The 20,802-nt window shown below is 40.6% G+C and overlaps 1 protein-coding gene across 1 annotated transcript in view; it reads left to right on the top strand.

Moving 5' to 3' along the window:
• Positions 1 to 20,802, top strand: part of EIF2AK4 (eukaryotic translation initiation factor 2 alpha kinase 4) — a 100,796-nt gene that overhangs the window by 18,520 nt on the left and 61,474 nt on the right. The window contains exons 4-9 of the mRNA XM_059705048.1: positions 2,827 to 2,979; positions 4,609 to 4,689; positions 6,016 to 6,164; positions 11,194 to 11,309; positions 16,538 to 16,695; positions 17,648 to 18,183. Of these exons, the coding sequence (XP_059561031.1) occupies positions 2,827 to 2,979; positions 4,609 to 4,689; positions 6,016 to 6,164; positions 11,194 to 11,309; positions 16,538 to 16,695; positions 17,648 to 18,183 (1,193 nt within the window). The remainder of the gene's footprint in view (positions 1 to 2,826; positions 2,980 to 4,608; positions 4,690 to 6,015; positions 6,165 to 11,193; positions 11,310 to 16,537; positions 16,696 to 17,647; positions 18,184 to 20,802) is intronic.

The following is a 20,802-nucleotide window of genomic DNA, read 5'->3' as shown; positions in this document are numbered from 1 at the left end:
TGGTTTTTAGAGAGAGTGGAAGGGAGGGAGGTAGGAGGGAGAGAGAGAGAGAGAGAGGTGAGAGAGACACATCGATTGGTTGTCTCCCGCACACACCCCAACTAGGGCTAGGGATCGAACCTGCAACCCAGGTACATGCCTTTGACCGGAAATCAAATCCAGGACCTTTCAGTGCTCAGGCTGACACTCAACCAACTGAGCCACACTAGCCAGGGCTCATGTACAGCCTTTGATGTGAACAGACGTTTTCATTTATCTGGAACAAATGCCTCAGAATGCATTTGTGGGTATATGGTAGATGTGTGTTCATTTTTTAAGAACCCGCCATACTTTTCCAGGTTGGCAGTACCACTTTACATTCCCCCCCAGCAATATGTGAGTGGTCCACATCCTTGTCAGCACTTGATGTCACTTTTTTATTTTAGCTGTTCTAATAGATGTTGTGATAATTAATGTTATATGTGAACTTGGCTAGGCCACAGTACCCAGATGTTTGACCATATGTTATTCTGTATGTTTCTATGTAGGTAATTTTTGGATGAGATAAACATTTAAATCTGTGGGACTTTGAGTTAAGCAGATTACCCTCCATAACGTGGGTGGGTCTCATCCAATCTTTAATAGAGGCTTTAATAGAAAAAGACTGGCCTTCCTAGAAGAGGAAATTTCCAGAAGATGGATGGCCTTTGGACTTGGCTGCAACATTAACTTTTTAGCCACTCTGCAGATTTTGGACTCACTAGGCTCTATAACTCTAGAATCACATGAACCAATACCTTAAAATAAATGTATCTCTCTCTCTCTCTCTCTCTCTCTCTCTCTCCCTCCCTCCCTCCCTCTTTCTCTACACACATACACACACACACACACATACACACACACACACCCTGTTGGTTCTGTTTCTCTGGAGAGCTCTGACTGATACGGATGTGTATTATGAGAATGAGAGTGGCTGTTGTAAATAAGGTCAGGAGAGGCCTCTGATAAGGTGACATTTGAGCAGAAGCTTGAGGGAAGCCAAACAATGAACCCTGTAAATATGGGGGAGGGACAATTGCCAGTTTTGAAAGTAGTTCTTGTTTTCATCTAGTATTATATATTTATCAGATTTGTTTGTATAGAAAATGCTTTTAAATTAAACAGATTGGCAGAAGAAAAACTCTCCACCACCTAGCTCCTGGCTCCTTTCTGGTACAGTAGTTTCTCTTTGATATAATAGAAACTACCGTCTTTTCCTAGCTTTTTGTTGTTGTTGTTTATTAAATATATTTTTTTATTGATTTCAGAGACAAAGGGAGGGAGATTGAAACATCAATGATGAGAGAGAATCATTGATTGGCTGCCTCCTGCACGCCCCCTACTGGGGATTGATCCCGTAACCCAGGCATGTGCCCTTGACTGGAATCAAACCCAGGACCCTTCGGTCCACAGGCCGATGCTCTATCCACTGAGCCAAACTGGCTAGGGCCCCAGCTTTTCTTAAAAGAGCTTTTTATTTTTTTACTTATTGATTTTAAAGAAAGAGCGTAATGGGGGGAGAGAGAGAAAGAGAGAGAGACAGAGAGACAGAGAGAGAGAGAGAAACATCTATTTGTTGTTCCTCTTATTTATGCATTAATTGGTTGATTCTTATATGTGCCCTAACTAAAGATTGAACCCACAACCTTGGCGTACCAGGACATGCTTTACCCAACTGAGCTATCCAGCCAGGGCAAAAAAGAGCTTTTCTGTAAAGAACTTGCCTCCTAAACTCTAGGCTAGTGTTTCTCAATTGTAAATCGAAGTATATCTAGTGAATGCCACAGCTTCTGGTATAATAAAAAATACACGAATTTCCCCTGCAACAGCTGTGGTTTCTTTGCATTTCATCCCTAAGTCAATAAACTTTATATCCTTGTGTACCATGACTTCTATTACTATTTACCACCATGTTAAGTCCCTTCAGAAAATGTTTGTTTGTTTTTAAGTCCCTTCAGAAAATGTTTTAAACATATAATTGAAATAAGAGTTATGAAGCTGCCTCATTGTATAATTGAAGGAAAAACATCTCAGTGTGTTGGTTGTCAGGTGCAGAAGGAGCTTGGCATCTTGACCTCTTTGGGGTTGGGGCAGTCAGTCAGCGTGGGGTCCCAGCCACCCTGTTCTATTGATTTACCAATCCCAGTATGATTTATGACTCCCAGGTGCAGGGGAAAGTGGCTTCCTGTGGTCACATGACTGTCTGAGAGGGAGGTCGCTTTTCTTCTGGCACTGTCTGAATGCTTCCCTAAGTGTAAATGAAGTGCTGTCTAGGTATTGATCAGCCTCCTACTGGCCCATTACCAGCAGGGAGATAATGAGGGCTTTAAATATCTGCTTCTAGACCCCCAATAGAATTATTTTCAGTATGCGGTGTGGGTAGATGAAAGCTGATGTTAGCAATGATTATTGTCTGTTTAGCTATCATATGTAGACAGGTTTTCTAGTTAGGAAGGTAGTTTTTTATTTTTATTCAGTCTTAAACATTTTATCAAATTATTTGTACAGAAAAATATTTTATCAGATTTATTAAACAAAAAATCCAATAAATGAAACAGGACTACAAAAGACAAGTGAAGCTTTTTATTCATCTAGTGATTTGTCTTGATAGCAACATGATGAGTCATGTAAAAGCCTTGTCCTGCTGTGATTGCCTCACGTCCTGAATTCAGAACGTGTCATATCAAAATGAATATCACTACTGTAAGTGGCTATCTGGTTGTCTGCATGTTTTTCTGTAATCTCTCCTTGGCACCCTGTCTTCCCATCATTTGACCATTTGTGATTGACATTCATCTCCCTGTTTAGGTGATGATATTTGAACTGGCTTACCATGTGCAATCATTTCTCAACGAACATAACAAGCCCCCTCCCAAGTCTTTTCATGAAGAAATGCTGGAAAGGCGGGCTCAGGAGGAGCAGCAGAGGCTGTTAGAGGCCAAGCGGAAAGAGGAGCAGGAGGTGAGATCTTTGTCATCACAGGTGGCCAGCCCCGACGACTGTGAGCTTCTATAGGTTGTGACTGTCTTCACCTACACACCTACATGTTAACACTGTCTCTTAGTGGGTCCCATTAATTTTGTTATTGCTTATCTTCTATTTAATTGTATATCCTCGTTACCATTTAGAATTTAAAGCTCCTTATTGTCATTGTTTTTAGGAAGGCACATTTTATTTATTTATTTTTATTATTTGTTAATGCTCATCTGAGGATATTTTTCCATTGATTTTTAGAAAGAGTGGAAGGGAGAGGGAGAGACAGAGAGAAACATTGATGTAAGAGAGACACATCAATTGGTTGCCTCCCGCATGCGCCCCAACCTACAAAGGGCCAGAGATGGAGCCTGCTACCAATGTATGTACCGTTGGCCAGGAATAGAACCTGCAACCCTTCAGTCTGAGGGCCAACACTCTAACCACTAACCAAAACCAGCCAGTGCTGGAAGGGAAGTTTTTATTAGAAGACTAGAAGCTTGGTGCATGAAATTTGTGCACGGGGCAGGGGGGGTGTCCCTCAGCCCGGCCTGCACCCTCTCTAATCCAGGATTCCTCTCGTAATTCAGAACCATTGGCTCCTAACCGCTCACCTGCCTGCCTGATGCCCCTAACTGCTCCCCTGCCACCCTGATGGCCCTAACTGCTCTCCCCTGCCAGCCTGATCCCCCTAACTGGTCTCCCCTCCTGGCCTGATCCCCCTAACTGCTTATCTGCTCTCCCTTCCTCACCACGCCCTTCGGACCCCCGGCGCAGGCGTGCTGAGAACTCTCCGCCATGGCCCTGCCCCCATCCTGATTGGTTGTTAGGTGATGGCGTCCCAGACTATTTGCATATTCTATTATTAGTATAGACAGTGAATATTTAGCTAACAATCTTGTTTTGGTGTACTGCTAAAACTGCTTGTTAGCTTGGGACATGTTTTCTCATTTTGTGTAATTGCTGTTACACTTTTCGTTGAGTGTCTTAATGGTTTTGATATTACAATCTTGAATTTTAGGGGACTGATAAAAACACATTATTTTTCCCTACCTAAATTTAGACCCAGTGGAGCAATAGATACATGAATTGATTGGATGGGAATCAACATATCGCTTTTAATACTGAGAAAGCTGATTGAAGAATGCAGCTGATAGTGTGTGGCTGTGGTGGTGGTGCCCGTGCCACCCTGGTCCCCGGCACTGAGAACAGCTCACCTCCTCCAAATCTGCCCTGGACCCCATGGCAGAGAGCAGCACACGTGCATGTTCTCCGCAGACAGGCAGACATCTCAGAAGAGGGGCTGAGTCACATGTGGGAGGACAGGAGAGTCCAACAGAGGTGCTGTAGCGAAAGTCTCTCTACATGGAACTTGAAGAATGGGGGCAGCTATCCCTCCCCCACAGTCTTCATACCTAGTTAAGTGGGAATACCTATTGCATAAGACTCTGATAAAACTGATGCAACTACAGTTTGAACTAGTTTCCATGTATTCAGGTCTCTTAGGAAGAAAGGGCTTGTGAATTTTATAAATTACAAGAGTTTTTATAATTTCAGAACTTTTATGTTGTAGAGGTTTCAAAGATTGGCCTTTGATGGCACTATGATCTCTTTCAGCAACGTGAAATCCTTCATGAGATTCAGAGAAGGAAAGAAGAGATCAAAGAAGAGAAAAAAAGGAAAGAAATGGCCAAGCAGGTACATTATCCAGTCTGCCATACTAAAATGGTTTACATTTTGCTAAACATAAAATCTTCTTATTGCTATTGATGATATTTCCCCCTCCTGCGTCATTTCAGTAGTAAAGCTCAAAATGAAGCACTAAAAGAATCACCAAACAGGAAGCAAAATTTAGAATTGTATATTATCTGTAAGTGACTTAGGCTTATGCACCTCTGGTAGTTTATTAGATGAGTCGAGGGAGAGATGATATTGAAGTTTTGATAATTAACTCAGACTGGAATTCTTCGTACTTGGAAAATAAAACAATTTGTTCTTACTGAGGAGTGCCTGGAAACCATAAGGCTCTACTTGAGATTTCGTTCAGTGATGGAAAAGAAGGATTTACAGAGCAGGTTTCAAAGCAGTGTGAAAAAGGATAAAGTCCTTTTTTCTATATTTTTCCTGTGTCCAGCTGAATAAAAATGCGTTACTCATTCCATTTCTAAAATGATGGCAGTTAACTAAAAGGAAGCTATGAGGCGTAGTGGGAGGAGGCACTGATGTATGAGAAGCAGCACCTGGCTTAAAGCTTTGGCTTTTTTACTGCCAAGTTCTGGGACCTTTAGGTGACACGTTCTGTGACTTACTATCCTTGTCCCTTAAAATGGGACTTATGATGTCCCCTTTCTGTCTCATGTAACTATTCCCACAGATACTAGTAAATATACTACCCTCTGAAAGTGCAAAGTTGTGTACAAATTGTAAGATGTTTCCACCAGGTCTCCTGCTTTATGTCTGATCTGCCTTCCCTTCTTCCACCTTGCTCTCTCTTTGAATGCTTTCCGTTCCTTTCCTCTTGTTCTTCTTTCTAACTTTTTATGCATATTCCAAGATTCTAACATTTCCATTTAAAACTGTAATCTGACCTTCAGTTCCTGAACCAGTACATATTTGGATATTAAATTGTTATCATTTTTATTTATTTTCCTTTTTATTTAACTTATTGGGGTAACACTGGATAACAAAATTATACAGGTCTCAGGTGCACAATTCCACAACACATCATCTGTACACTGTATTGTGTGTTCACCACCCCCAAGTCAAGTCTTAGTCCATCACCATTTATCCCCCCTGTACCCTCCTCCAGAACCACCCCACCCCAGCAATCACCACACTGTTGTCCCTATCCATGAGTGTTTTCTTGGACATTAAACTTTTAAAAGTTGAGTTCAACTTTATTATACTTGAAAGCATTTCGTTTAAATAAAATATGCGCTTTCTCCTGAATTCATAATTATACACCATGATTGTCTTCCATTTATGACCTATGTCTAAAGTAGGTTTACTTTTCTTTTTTTCTAGGAACGTTTGGAAATTGCTAGTTTTTCAAACCAAGATCATATCTCTAGGAAGGACCCAGGAGGACACAGAACAGCTGCTGTTCCACATGGAGGCTCTCCCGACTTTGTAGGAAACGGTAAACATCGGACCAACTCCTCTGGAAGATCTAGGTAAGTCCTTGAGATTTCTGATCGGAAGAATGAAAGATGTAGAAGGAATAAAACAACTTGTTGTGAAAGTTGATGAATTTTCAGATAGTTGTTTTAATAACTTTTTCAAAGCCTGTATGTCTTAATAGACTATTTGTTAGCCATATGAAACAAAATTTTCATTTGTTTTAACACTTCGTAAGTATTTTTAATTAAACTAGTTTTATTGCTCACTCACCTTCATAACTATCACACTTCACAATCTTGCCTCCAATGCAGTTTGATCTGACTTCCAATGATCTAACTAGTCAATAAATGACTTAAAATTTGTTCTTCCATCAGAATCATCATCCAGTCAAATTTCCCACTGTATTTGTTTTTGGTCTGTAACTGCTTAGGCCCCACCACGTATGTGGGAAATGCTCCAAATGGGCATGGTGTATGTAGAAGATTCTTTACCTGAGAATGGAGCCCCAGTTTGTTGCCAGGGCTCCCCTTCCTGTAGCTGCTGAGGACCCTGTCGTTGCAGGTGGGCTCCTGGGTTGTTCCCTGTCACCAGGGGTCATAGGAAAGATCTACCTCTTCCTCCACATCCTTTCCACTAAAAAATTGAGACTTCCCTAAATATTTGTTGTGACCCTCTGTGGATCAGAAAGAAATTTTAGTACAGAATCCATTTATGAGTGGGTAGGTGATCAAGTAGTGTAGGTATTATAATTCAGCTTCCTTATGTGTTTAAACTGTCTTTTGAGAATCTAAGCAGCACTGACAACCAACGTTTTTCTTCTATGGAAAGAAACATTTTATTTTATTTTTATTTTTTTAAAATATATTTTATTGATTTTTTTACAGAGAGGAAGGGAGAGGGATAGAGAGTTAGAAACACCGATGAGAGAGAAACATCAGTCAGCTGCCTCCTGCACACTCCCCAATGGGGATGTGCCCGCAACCAAGGTACATGCCCTTGACCAGAATCGAACCTGGGACCCTTCAGTCCGCAGGCTGACGCTCTATCCACTGAGCCAAACCAGTTAGGGCGAAAGAAACATTTTAGATACCAAATTAAAGACATATAAACTTCCAGGTTATAGTTTCTTTATAAGAAGGAAACGTTTCAGTTCTTTCCTTAATTACTGATTTAAAAAAAAAAAAAATCAGCTTAGAAATCATTTGGATATTAATGTTTAGTCACCTACTGTTAAGGTGAGCTGAATTTTCTCTTGAATACTGTTTCTGGTAACAATTTAATTTTAAGTTATAACTCCTTACACTAAATTAGATTATTTTTGCAACTGGGCTTTCAGTAGGCAACATAGTTTGAAGTTGACAGCATTTCACTAAGAAATACTCAACAAATTTCTGTTGTGTTAGAATCAGCAGTGAGTCGCACTCAGCATGGCTAGGGGTGAACCTGAGGGGAGGCAGTGAAGGATTAAAGAAGACAGACAAGAGAATATAGCTGGGTCTAGGTGGGACGCTGCTCTCGGATCGAGAGACCGTGCCACAGCCTGCAAGCCGAGTCTTTATGTTATAGCCAGATTCCACGAGGCAAAGTAAGGGCGTGGTCAAGATGTTTACAATATTCTCTGGGTTTCGAATCTACTCAATTACATGCACCTGAACTCTATCAAGCTTTGTTTTGGCAGCACTTGCTGCACCTCCCGCAACCTATATCACTTAGCCACCTGGGACCACAGGTTCGGACTATACCAGTGGTTCTCAACCTTGGCTGCACATTAGAATCACCTGGGAATCTTTTTAAAATCCTGATTTCTGGGTCTCATCCTCCGGAAATTCTGTTTCTTTGTTACTAATGTTGTGGCCCTACCTCATAACAAAGAAACAGAATTTCCAGAGGATGAGGCCCAGAAATCAGGATTTTAAAAAGATTCCCAGGTGATTCTAATGTGCAGCCAAGGTTGAGAACCACTGGACTATACAGTCAAGCTTACAACCATAGCCTTTGCTATAATTGTGCTTTGCCCTCCAAGCTGGGACTGGCACGTGGCCACGAGAGGACCGTGCCCTCTCATTAGTCCGAGGCTTGAACCTGTCCAAACGCTGTAGCTGCTCTCCGCACAGCAGAAAGAAATCAATGCTATGAATAAGTCTTTTTGGATATATAAAAACAGTTTTTTAAGTTTAAACATTTCCATTTTTGTGACTAACTATAAACAATGGGTCTAAGTTTAGATTTGCTTTTAAGATCAAAGATCATTTGCAAGTTTACTCAAGTGGGATGGGGAATTCTCCCTTTGACATAGGTAGGAAAACTTTTTTTGTTATGCTTGTAAGAGTGATATTTGTATGTCTTGGGTAGAAAAACATCCCATGAGCATCCAAGAAGGAACATGAAATAGTTTTCATCTAATGTTTGCCAAAATATTGCACATCCCTGCATGAAACTCTGTCACTGTGTTGACTACTGACTAGGAAAGAATGAGTCTTCAAGTGTAGTTCATGTGCTTCCTTGATAAAGAAATAAAAAGTCCTCGATATACCAAAGTACTTCATGATTTACTCTTGATGTTGTTCCTTCCTTGCTATTCATTGGTCTTTATGGATTAGAAAGTCAAAGGAAATAAGCATAGTGTTCCATTTTATTCTTTTATTTTTCTTCTCCTAAAAACCAAATACATACATATTTTTAGGTGAACACCAGAGACATCAGTGACATTGGTTTTCACCTCTTCATTCCTACTTTTTTTAACTCAGTGGGATTTACTTCTTATCCTTCAGAACTGTTCCAGCTGCCAGCCTGTCTTAGGTAGCATGTACCACATTTGCCTTTTTCTTGGCACTTTTACTTTTATTTTAATCATAATGATACATCTTTTCTTATTAGCACTCTTAGCCATCTCATTGTGTTGGTATTTAACTGTCATGATGGGGTGATTAGTATTCTAAAACACTCTAAAAAATAAAACCAAACATTTACACACTGTAAACTAAAGAACGTAAAGATGACCTAGACTAAAATGACTATTAGCACCATCGTTGGAGGAGGCAGAGCTGATGCAGAGGTGCTTCTAAATAATTTATGTTAATAAGTCTAATATATCATTTTAAATCTTTGCTTTTATTATTTTCTCCATAAACCAGTGTGCCCCTGGTTGCATGAGTAACTTTAGAAGTACAATGTATTAGTCATTCCCTGGTGTTAGAATATGTGGGCACATGAGACTCATGTCAAAATGGGTCTTATCAGCAGTGGGGTGGGGAAAGGGAAGATGTAGGATTGGAGGTGGAGAGACCAGTTAGTAATGGAGCATTACATGTGCCCAGGGGAACATTGGAGATGATCTCAACAGGGCAGGGGGAATGGAGAGTATGATACTTGGGGATCAGTTAGATGTAGGAGGTCTGGGAGCCCAAGGGGACTCATGCTTTTGACTCGAGACAGAATGGATGACTATGCCACAAACCAAAATAAAAGAACCCAGGGGAAAAGCCAGATTGAGAGTGGGTAAGAGGGAGGTGGCAGTTTTATTGACATTGCAGTAGCATCAAGAGTAAGTAGAGGGGCAGAAGTGGAGACAGCAAGTGTAGAAGTTTGAAAACAAAGAACAAGAGGACGTGGAGTTGGGAGAGATGTATAGCTGAGGGGAAGGAGCGAATCTAGAGGGGAGATTGAACATACAGGAGAGAGGGACAACCAATGGACCAAGATCCCAGAGAGGCTGTAGGAAATGGAACCGAGGACAGCATAGCTGGCCTTCCTCAGAGACTGGGAAAAAGAAAGAATGTACAGATTCCAACTAACTTTTTAGGTGGAACAATAGAAAGTGTGGGCTTTATTCCCCATTGCCTCGTGTTCTGTGTGAAAGTAGAAGTCAAGATCGTGCTTAGAGTGAGAGGGCTGCTTTATAGAGATTTGTCCAGATGCCTCATCAAAGCATTTCTTAAAAGTATCCAATCCTAACCATCAAGAGTGCTCTCCCTGGCCTCTTCCCTACTTCCCTCTCCCCAATTTATTTATTACTTTTGCATTATAATCTACCTTCCCCGCTGTTGCTTCCCACTCAGGAAAAAAAAAGTAGAATGGAGAAAGAGAGGAGGAGGATTTGGCTTTAAGTGTTTTAGAGACTTTATTAAAAGGAAATGGCAGAATATCTATCATTCAGTGGTTGGGAGCCCATTTGGAGAATGGGAATTTGAAGTGCTCCAAACCCCCCCCCCCCTTTTTTAGCTTTCCCCAGATGTTCATATGCATCTGGAATGAAGATATTGTGGGGTCAATGTGGTTGAGCTAAATCTCTGTAGAACTGCTGTGATGATGAAAATGTTTTATACCAGTGGTTCTCAACCTTCTGGCCCTTTCAATACAGTTCCTCATGTTGTGACCCAACCATAAAATTATTTTCCTTGCTACTTCATAACTGTAATGTTGCTACTGTTATGAATCGTAATGTAAATATCTGATATGCAGAATGGTCTTAGGCGACCCCTGTGAAAGGGTTGTTTGACCGCCAAAGGGGTCGCGACCCACAGGTTGAGAACCGCTGTTTTATACTAATGTTGGCCACTTTTGGCTACTAAGTACCTAAATGTGACTACTACAGTCGAAGAACTGAATTTTTTTAAAAAAGTTTTTATTGACTTTAGAGAGAGAGGGAGGGACAAGGAGAAAGAAACATCGGTTGACTGCCTCCTGCAGGCCCCCACTTGGTATCAAGCCTGCATCTGAGGCATGTGCCCTGACTAGGACTCAAACCAGCGACCTTTCAGTGCATGGGACAATGCTCAACCAACTGAGCCACACCAGCCAGGGCGAAGAACTGAATTTTTAATTTAATTTTAATTAGTTTAGATATCCACATGTGGCTAATGACTACCACATTGGACAGTGGAGATCTAGAGTTGGGGGTTTGTAGAGTTCATGAGGGAAAGACCTCAATGGGAAATGGGGGAGTTGAACAACTTTCCCATTAGCCCCTTAAGCTCAATTCCCAGTAGAAACAGATGTGAGACTATGAATAGTCTAGTAAACAGAAGAAAATGGAGGGGCAAGAAGTTGGAAAAAATAATCATGTCCAAATTTATTTTTAAGGCGAGAGCGGCAGTATTCTGTATGTAATAGTGAAGATTCTCCTGGCTCTTGTGAAATCCTGTATTTCTCTATGGGTAATACTGATCAGCTCATGGTGCACAAAGGAAAATGTATTGGTGAGTAAACTAGCTAAATTCATTTAACCTTTCTAACAACAAAAGTTAATCATGAAGAAATGAGGTAGAGTAGACACCACGGCCTCTAGACCGTACAGTCCAAGGAAGACTGGTGAGCTGATAGTCGGTCACTCTAGCTCCCATTCCTAATGACCACAATGAGAGGTCACTCAGGTTTCCCCTTCTGTAAGATAGCAATTAAAACCTAGGCTTTTGGAAATATTGTTAGCAGGGAGATAATTTAAATTTCATCATCATTATAACCACTTGAGCTTTAGAAACCAAAATGGTTGAAATATTATGAATTAATAGAATTTTGCATCATGTGCATTTGTTACTGATGAAATATATGTAACAAAATGAGTTCTGATGCCTGTAATCTTTTCTTTAAATAGTTTTTATTTTCAATTACAGTTGACGTACAATAGTATATTAGTTTCACTAATGCCTGTGATTTTTAATGACCAAATCCTATTTTCTTAAGTTGATATCCATCTACTTAGTTAGCATTTTCCCAGTACGCATGTTGTGCCTGACTAGGATAACCATTTTCTTTTTTTCCATTTTATTCTCTATGTATCTTATTTAGCAGTTTTGTCTATTGATGGCTATTTGGAGTGAAGTGGTTCAGCAATTTGTGATTTGAATTGTTTATGTTAAAATCAAGTTTTCATTATCTACTCCTTTGCCCTAAATGCCATCATCTTTTATCAGCCATCTATATATATAAAACCCTAAGCAACCAGTCGACTGTTTGACCAGTCACTATGATGTGCACTGACCACCAGGGGGCAGATGCTCAATGCAGGAGCTACCCAGGTTCAGGACTGGCCAGTGCAGCTCCTGCAGTGCTACCAAGCTGCAGCAGCAGGCTCAGCGGGCCAGGATGAGTGGGAGTGGTGCAGTGCCCAGCCGCCTGCCGCTTTGGTGCTGGGATCAGCCAAACTGGCAGTCCGACATCCCCTGAGGGGTCCCGGATTGCAAGGGGGCACAGGCCAGGCAAGGGACCCCACCGGTGTACGAATCTATACACCGGCCTCTAGTACTGATATAACCACTAAGTGGCGTAGGAATCACTTGTATAGAATTAATTTGACAATTTTTTTTCCAAATTATAAGATAAAGTTTATTTAGAAAGTTACAGAGGTAGTAGAAGTGAGCCAGCTATGCTGCATAAGTGCAGGAAACAAGTTACAGAGGCAGAAGAAGGGCCCTAAGAGCTTAGCAGAAAGGCAAATGTAAGGTGCCTGGGAGGAAGAAGTGGGTGTGGGTGTGCCCTCCCACCCTACCCCACCCCACCCCAGCCCCAGGGAGAACATGCCTAAGTTTAATGTTTAATTCCATGAATATGGTAGCCAAATTACCTAAATTGAGTTTGCTTTTTTCGGTGTCTTTTCCCTTCCTCTTTAAGGAGCTACAAATAAGCAGGGGAGCTGCCAGGAAGCAGGCAGCAGGTGGGAGGAGAAGAGACCAAGTATCTGAATGGTCTGTGAAATGGACACTTGACCTTGGCTGGGCTGGACAGAATTCTTTTCACACACAGAGCCTGCCCTGTTCAAAGTGGCCATTGGACAGGTTCAGGACCTTGGCAGAGATGATTGACTTTGGTCTTGAGACTGTCCTTGACTTCGGGCATTTCAGACTCATGAATTGGCAACATAAAACTCACTACTTTTAATCTGGGAGATCGGGAAGAGAAATCAATCTAACTACTTATTACCTTTACTTGGTTTCCTATTCTCGTGGATAGTTATTACACATATTCACCTTAGTTTATACCTTCATCAGAAGACATTTGCAATCTGAAAGTTTTTTATAAAACAATTGCATAAATTATTTTGTTTTCTCACAATGGGTCTAGTTTTTAAAGTATGTTTTAATTTTCTGTGAAATATTTTTATAAAAGATCAACTAATTAATATTTTGTTTTTGTTTAAAGCCATTAGAACTTCCTTATGGATAAAGCACAATAGAAACTGTCTGCATAAATGATGATCACTGTTAGCATATAATAGACTCAGTTTGAGTTCTTTCTGTGACATATTTTCCTTCAGCCTCATTACAGTGTGTTCTTTTGTCCTTTATGATCCCCATCATGCAAAAGTGACAGGGAGAGGCAACAATAAAAGTAGTAAAACAAAAAAGACCCAGCAATTGTGAAATACCTTATCCCAGTTAGGAAGAGGAATATTTAAGGCATCGTACTGCGTAATGCACACATGTAGTTAAGCTTTATGTAAATAACATCATAGTTTATCCCATCAATATATGATATCTGTGTCTCTAGTGTGTGTGTACTACTTAGATCCCACCTTGCACAGGTTGCTTCCTTTGGTTGACATCAGGGTTTTTTCTGCTTAGCCTAAGAATGTCAGGATTTGTTTATGACTAGCATAACAGATCATTTTAATTAAACCTTTTTAAATTGTCAGCATTTCTGTGAAGTGAAAACTGCTTCTCAGATTAAAAGTTTAGGTGAGCTAGTTCAGCCATATTTCTCAAAGTATTTTTGCTAAGGCCTCTATGTCCTACATATGCAGGTTTCTTCACTTTTCAGTTTTTAAATGGAAAAAAAAACACATTACAGTGGGGCCTTGACTTACGAGTTTAATTCGTTCTGTGACGGAGCTCGTAACTCAAATTGCTCGTATGTCAAATCAAAAAGTGAACGAGTGAGACATGTAATGCTGGGCTGATGTTGTGGCGTTCACTGTGACGTTCGCTGCGCCAACTAGCGGTGGGGTATCTGAAGCTGGCTCGTAACCCGAATTTTAGCTCGCAACTCAAAGCAAAATATCGGCTGAGAGATGGCTCGTATCTCGAAAAACTCGTTAGTCGGGACACTCGTAAGTCAAGGGCCCACTGTATTTCTTTGAAAAAAGTTTTTCATTTTGAAAACAGTGCAACATCACAGGAAAGTATCTATATGTATAAAAGCCCAAGCAACCGTTATGACTGGTTGCTATGATGCTCACTGAAAACCAGGGGCCAGATGCTCAACCCAGGAGCTGCCCCATGGTGGTCAGTGCACTTCCACAGCCAACCTCCCGCGGCTAGCCAACCTCCCCGGTCCCTCCCCTCAGACTGGGTGAGACGGCCCCAATTGGCCCCGATCACTGGCCAGGCCAACGGACCCCACCTGTGCACGAATTTGTGCACCGGGCCTCTAGTTATTTATATAATAAGAGAAACAGGCAGAATACTATATATCAGTGGTTCTCAATTGGGATTGACATTGTCCCCTGGGGAGCATTTGGTGATGTCTGGAGACATTTTGAGAGCTTGTTTGGAGGTTCTAGCAGGGGAGCGTAGCTACTCGTATACCCTTGACCGAAGACCGGTCCTCTCCTCGGGGGGGAAGGTCGTCCTCTTCGACCGAGCGCGCAGCTTCGGGAGGGACGCACATGGATCGGTGAGGGAGGAGGGGGACACCCGCCTAGCCAGCCAGATCAGCCGAATCAACCCTGGCGATCAATGGGGTGACAGATGTCACAGCCAGATCGCCCTCACATCCATGTCTGGAGACATTTTGGATGGTTAACACATTTCGTACCGCTCAGGAGTTTTCTTGTGTTTCGCGTGCCATCTGTTAAGGACCGCTCACAAGTGTTCTCGTTTTTCACGCCCATGGAAAAAGGAGCGAATCTAGATACTTATGTAAATTTTGTTTGGTCCCTCTTCATAGAGGAAAATGTTTTACGCAGTACCATACATTAAAAAAGTACTAGGAACTTTAATTGTTTAATTGTTTTTTGTAAATAAAAATGTTATAATTATTGAAAAACAACACCTAAAGTGCATTATGATGATTTAAATAACGTGCAGTTTGCCCAAAAACGTGCGGTCCCTAGCATATGTCTTAGAGATTTCTATGCGGTATGCAATGTGTTAAGACTAGGGTGGAGGTGCTATTGGCATCTGGTGGGTAGAGGTCAGGGATGCTGCTAACCAACATCTTCCAGTGCACAAGATAATCCTTCAACAGGGATTACCTGCTCCAAAATGTCAAGGGTAAAAAACCCTGCTATATATGCTATGATTTCATAAATTAGGGAGCGGGGAATGATAGAGGGAACTAGAAGAGAAATAAAACAGAATGGTGCCAGGCTAGCGTGGCTCAGTGGTTGAGCATCAACCTATGAACAGGAGGTCACAGTTCAATTACTGGTCAGGGCACATGCCTGGGTTACAAGCTCAATCCTCAGTCGGGAGCATGAAGGAGGCAGCCGATCAATTATCATTGATGTTTCTATCTCTCTCCCTCCCCCTTCCTCTCTGAAGTCAATAAAAATATATTTAAAACAAAAAATGATGGTATTGTGGGTGATGTTTTTTGTCATTTTTAATTTTTTTGCAATTTTCAATAATAATCTTTAATGAAAACATAGATTTTTATATACAGCAAAGGGAATAGAGCCATTGATATTATAATGCCTTTGCACAGTGGCAGATGGTTACTAGATGTGTCATGGTTATCACATCACAAAGTATACAAATATCAAGATCACCATGCTGTATACCTGAAATGAATACAATGTCACATGCCAACATACTTTAATTACAAAATTTAATGAAAATATACGTTTTTATAAGAAAAATGTTGGTGTTACAGAAATTGAGCACTCCAGGTACAAGTGAAAACCATATGCCTATCACTAAATAAATGTATATCTTTCTAGCTTCAAATTTAAACTGTCATTTTTGGTTCCTTCCCTCAAAACTTTTAGCTAGTGTGTATTTACTGAATGCATTCAGATTTTGTGTTTAGAAAAATCATTGTTTTTAGATTTCCAGATTACTAAAACTTGTTTACACTGTGCACACTGATGTACATTGATGAAGTAATCTGGTGGAGTGTTTCTATTTCCAAATTCCTTCTGTCACATTAGTTGGTATGTAGCTTTGTTCACTATCGCGCTGAGAGGTGTCATCAGAGGTGAACTGGTTATGAAAGTAACATTGTGAATCCTGGTTACTAGGAGAACACTCATCAGATACTAAGATCTCACTGTTGATTTTTGTCCCTTTATAGTAATTAGTATTTTGGGGCTCAAAGTACATTGATAAATATTAAAACTTAATTACAAAAGAGCATGCATTATATGAAATCATATTTTTTCTTAAGTAGCACATGGCATCCACTGGCAAATGAATGCCATGTATATTTTTTTTATCCCCACAGAAAGTGTACCAGTGAGTGTTAATTACATTTTTCTCTTAATGTGCAGCCTGTGATGAACAGCTGGGAAAACTAGTCTACAATGCTTTGGAAACAGCCACGGGCAGCTTCGCCATGTTGTATGAGTGGGTCCTTCAGTGGCAGAAAAAAATCGGTCCTTTCCTTACCAATCACGAAAAAGAGAAGATTGATAAGTGCAAAAAACAGGTAGGCCATCCAAGAGGGCTCACTGAGCAAAGGACCTAATTTCGAGCTTTAGGAGATGACAAAATAGCTGTGCATTTGATTGGCTCGTAAAGGTGATCAGAAGGATGTGAGATCAGTTTAACCAGAGGGATGGAGGGGGACCAGCACCTTCTTTACCAGTTTTCTCAGCTTCTTGCTTCCTCTTTCCGAACTTTCACAGCGTGACCCAAACTTTTGCAGCTGCTTTCTTAACCTCCTTTCTCAGCCTCTATTGTGGCATTAATAGCCATCTCTCAATAGTGCTACAAAGACATGCTTTTTGCAATCTTTTGAAATATTGCTTAAAAACTGAGTTCTAGGGGACTTGAGAAGTTTAGAGTAATTTATAACACTGAGTTTAAGAACATTTAATATTACATATTGCAGTGTTACATAATAAAAAGGTAACAAAACTGTAGGTTAAAGTCTTGTGTTTAGAAGGCATGTGTATTTCTGATAGAAGAAATTCTGGAAATAAATACCAAAATCATAACAGTTGTCTTTCAGTGGTAATCACATAGAGATAATTTGTTGTTGTTGTTGTTGTTATTTATGGGGCTTTTATTTTGTATTAGTACTTATTAAAATGTTGACAGTTAATCTTTATAATCAGAAAGGGTTTTTTCTGAAATTAATTATCTTGAAATTAATGTTTCCTTTTTCTGGTATCCTATTGCAAAAGAAATTTTAAAAGCTGCTCACTATTTCTATAGTATTTATATACTAGGTTTTGAGATCAAAGAAGTTGAGAATTAACTAAATTTTTTCCACTTTATGAACTAATAGGTTGACCATATGGTTTAGGGGAGGGTCAGTTTAGGGCATATTCCTTCTCTTATCCTTTCAAAGTTGTTTTCTATTAAATATTTCACTTTTGAAGTAAAACACCAGATACTGCAGATCAACCCAATATTACTCTTTTTTTCCTTATCAGATCCAAGGGGCAGAAACAGAATTCAACTCACTGGTAAAATTGAGCCATCCCAATGTAGTACGCTACTTCGCAATGAATATCCGAGAGCAAGACGACTCCATCGTGGTGCACATTTTGGTGGAGCACTTCAATGGGGTCTCCCTTGCTGCACACCTGAGCCACACAGGCCCCATCCCTGTGCCTCTGCTTCGCAAGTACGCAGCTCAGCTCTTGTCGGGCCTCGATTATTTGCACAGCAATTCCGTGGTGCACAAGGTTCTGGGTACCTCGAGTGTCTTGGTGGACGCAGAGGGCACTATCAAGATTACAGACTACAGCATTTCTAAGCGCCTCGCAGACATTTGCAAGGAGGATGTGTTTGAGCAAACTCGGGTTCGTTTTAGTGACAGTGCTCTGCCTTATAAAATGGGGAAGAAAGGGGATGTTTGGCACCTTGGCCTTTTGCTGCTCTCTCTCAGCCAAGGACAAGAATGTGGAGAGTACCCTGTGACCATCCCTCGTGACTTACCTGCTGACTTTCAGGATTTTCTAAAGAAGTGAGTATCATTGAGATTCTCTCTAATTGCACTTCACTGCTGTACTTTTATTGTGCTTAAATGCTAAACATCTAAGTGACGTGTATAAGCTGAAAAGTGAGCAGCAGAATTAGAGCTTATTCTTTGTTTTCTCAATTCTTTTCCAGCCACGTATGTTCTGCTTTCTTATGTTTATGATTCCCTTAACTCCCACATTTTCCTAAATTCACTTAGGCTTAATAATTGATTTTTAAACTGCTTTTTGGGGACTGCCTGCTCTAGGAAGTCTGGAAGGACGGCTACGGTGGATATGCCCCAGGTAATACAAATGGAAGCGCCTCTCTGTCTACCTTTGCTTCTGGTTCCTAAGGGATCAAAGGCAGGGCCTCCTATTTAGAAAACATCTTTAGGGGAGTAGTAATTCTGCCCCTTGTTCTTTTTTTTTTCTAAGAATTTTAAAAAGAAGAGAGAAGGGGAGAGAGAGAGAAATATCAGTGTCAGAGGGAAATCAGCTGCCTCCTGCACGCCCCCTACTGGGGATTGAGCCCATAATGTGAGCATGTGCCCTAACCGGAATCGAACTGGCAGTCTTTGTGTGCACAGGACAATGCCCAACCAACTGAGCACATCTTATTCTTCTTAACCATTCTTCTTCATTAGCAATGTCTCATTCAGCCAAGCCCTAGAGTGCAAATGACTTCCTTGTTCTAGCCAGAAGATTTTCGACATCTGTGACTTACAGGTGCACATTTAATTGCAGAGCCAAGTTTCATCTGCTTTAAGAGAATCCTTACTGAGAGGTTTTCCTCTGGCCTAGTCTTTGTGCAGGTCTTTTCACTCAGTGCTTTCTAGGTTAGCCCTGCCTCTGCTCTCAGTCCAAGCCAGACCTACGTTCTCTGTTGCTCTATTAAGTGAGAAATAAGGTCTCTTAAGTTTGGGTTTTTCTAGATACTCCTCTAGTCCCCCTTTCCAGCAAGTTGATCTGGACTGGGTTTCTTCTCTAACAATCTGTCTTATTTCTCACCTTATTTCTTTTTCCCAGCCATTCATTTTAATTCATTTCATTCAGTCCCTACATTTCATTTCTTTTCTTTTACCCTTAACATTTCTTCTTCTATTTCCATCTATCCCAACTGCCATCTGTCTGACCTAATCCATGTTGTTATTTCCTGTCACTAATGGAATACCTATTACAAAGTAAAGTAGCTACACTTATCTTTATTTTTTAAAATATATTTTTATTGATTTCAGAGAGGAAGGGAGAGGGAGAGAGAGAGAGAAGCATCAATGAAGAGAGAGAATCATTGATCGGCTGCCTCCTGCACACCCCCTATTGGGGATCAAGCCCACAACCCAGGCATGTGCCCTGACCAGTAATCGAACTGTAATCTCCTGGTTCATAGGTTGATGCTGAACCACTAAGCCACACCGGCTGGGCAACTGCACTTATCTTTAAATAAGATAGCTCCTATGTCCCATGAAATAGAAGTAGACATGATATACATACAGTTGTGAAAATGGGCCAACTTTGATTCTTATGCTGTGTTCTCTCCTTAAAGTATATTTTATGTGGTCAAAAGATAAGAGCAAATTGAAGAATAATATGTGCAGGATGATACCATTTTAGAAAATCAATATCCACAAAACATAACTATATGTTTTGTTTGGATGGTTGTCAAAGACTTTTTTCATTATCAGTAATGTTTTCATAGTATCTGCAAGGAGAAGGTATTCATGTTTTGCTAACAGAATTAAAAATTAATCCTAAATTTAGGGAGAAATATAGTATCATATCCAAATGCTTTTATTACCATCTTTTTTTTCCCCTTTCAATGTATTAAATTAAGGGTGCTTTACTTTTTAGTCCTGTGATATAAAAAATAAAATATTACCATTTATGATAGTTGCTGTCACCACAGGGATCGGGCCTAAACCGGCAGTTAGACATCCCCGAGGGGTCCCAGATTGGAGAGGATGTAGGCTGGGCTGAGGGACGCCCCCTTCCCAGTGCACGAATTTTGTGCACTGGGCCTCTAGTACTGTAATAAATGTTATGTGAATGTGGTCTCTCTCAAAATATCTTATTGTACTGTATGTACTTCTTGTGATGATGTGAGATGATACAATGCGTACATGATGAGATGGAGTGAGGTGGATAATGTAGGCATCGTGACATAGCTTAGGCTACTCTTGTGCTTGGGGCTTATTATAAAGTAAAATAAGTGTTACTTGAACATAAGCACAGTCAATCTGATAACCAAGATAAATACTAAGTGACAACAGGCAGGTAATGTATATGCTGGCTGAAGGGATGATCCACAGAGCAGAACAGTGAAAGATTTCATCGTGCTGCTCAGAATGGTATGCAATTTAAAATGGAAGAATTGTTCATTTCTGGAGTTTTCCATTTAATATTTTTCAGACCACAGTTAACTGTAGGTAACTGAAACCATGGCTAAGGAAGGACTACTGTACACTTTTTAAAAATTAAATTATTGGGGTGACATTGGTCAACATGAACATGTAGATTTCAGGTGTGGGTTTCTATGTTACAAGATTGCACCGTGTGCCCACCACCCAAAGTCAGATCTTCTCCTGTCACCTTATATTAGGACCCCCTTCCCCTCCACTCCCTTCCCT

This window comes from Myotis daubentonii, chromosome 1, assembly GCF_963259705.1.
Source record: "Myotis daubentonii chromosome 1, mMyoDau2.1, whole genome shotgun sequence".
Taxonomy (NCBI): Eukaryota; Metazoa; Chordata; class Mammalia; order Chiroptera; family Vespertilionidae; genus Myotis; species Myotis daubentonii.
The sequence above is the reverse complement of the archived record's forward strand: the minus strand, read 5'-3'. Positions and strand labels throughout refer to the sequence as shown.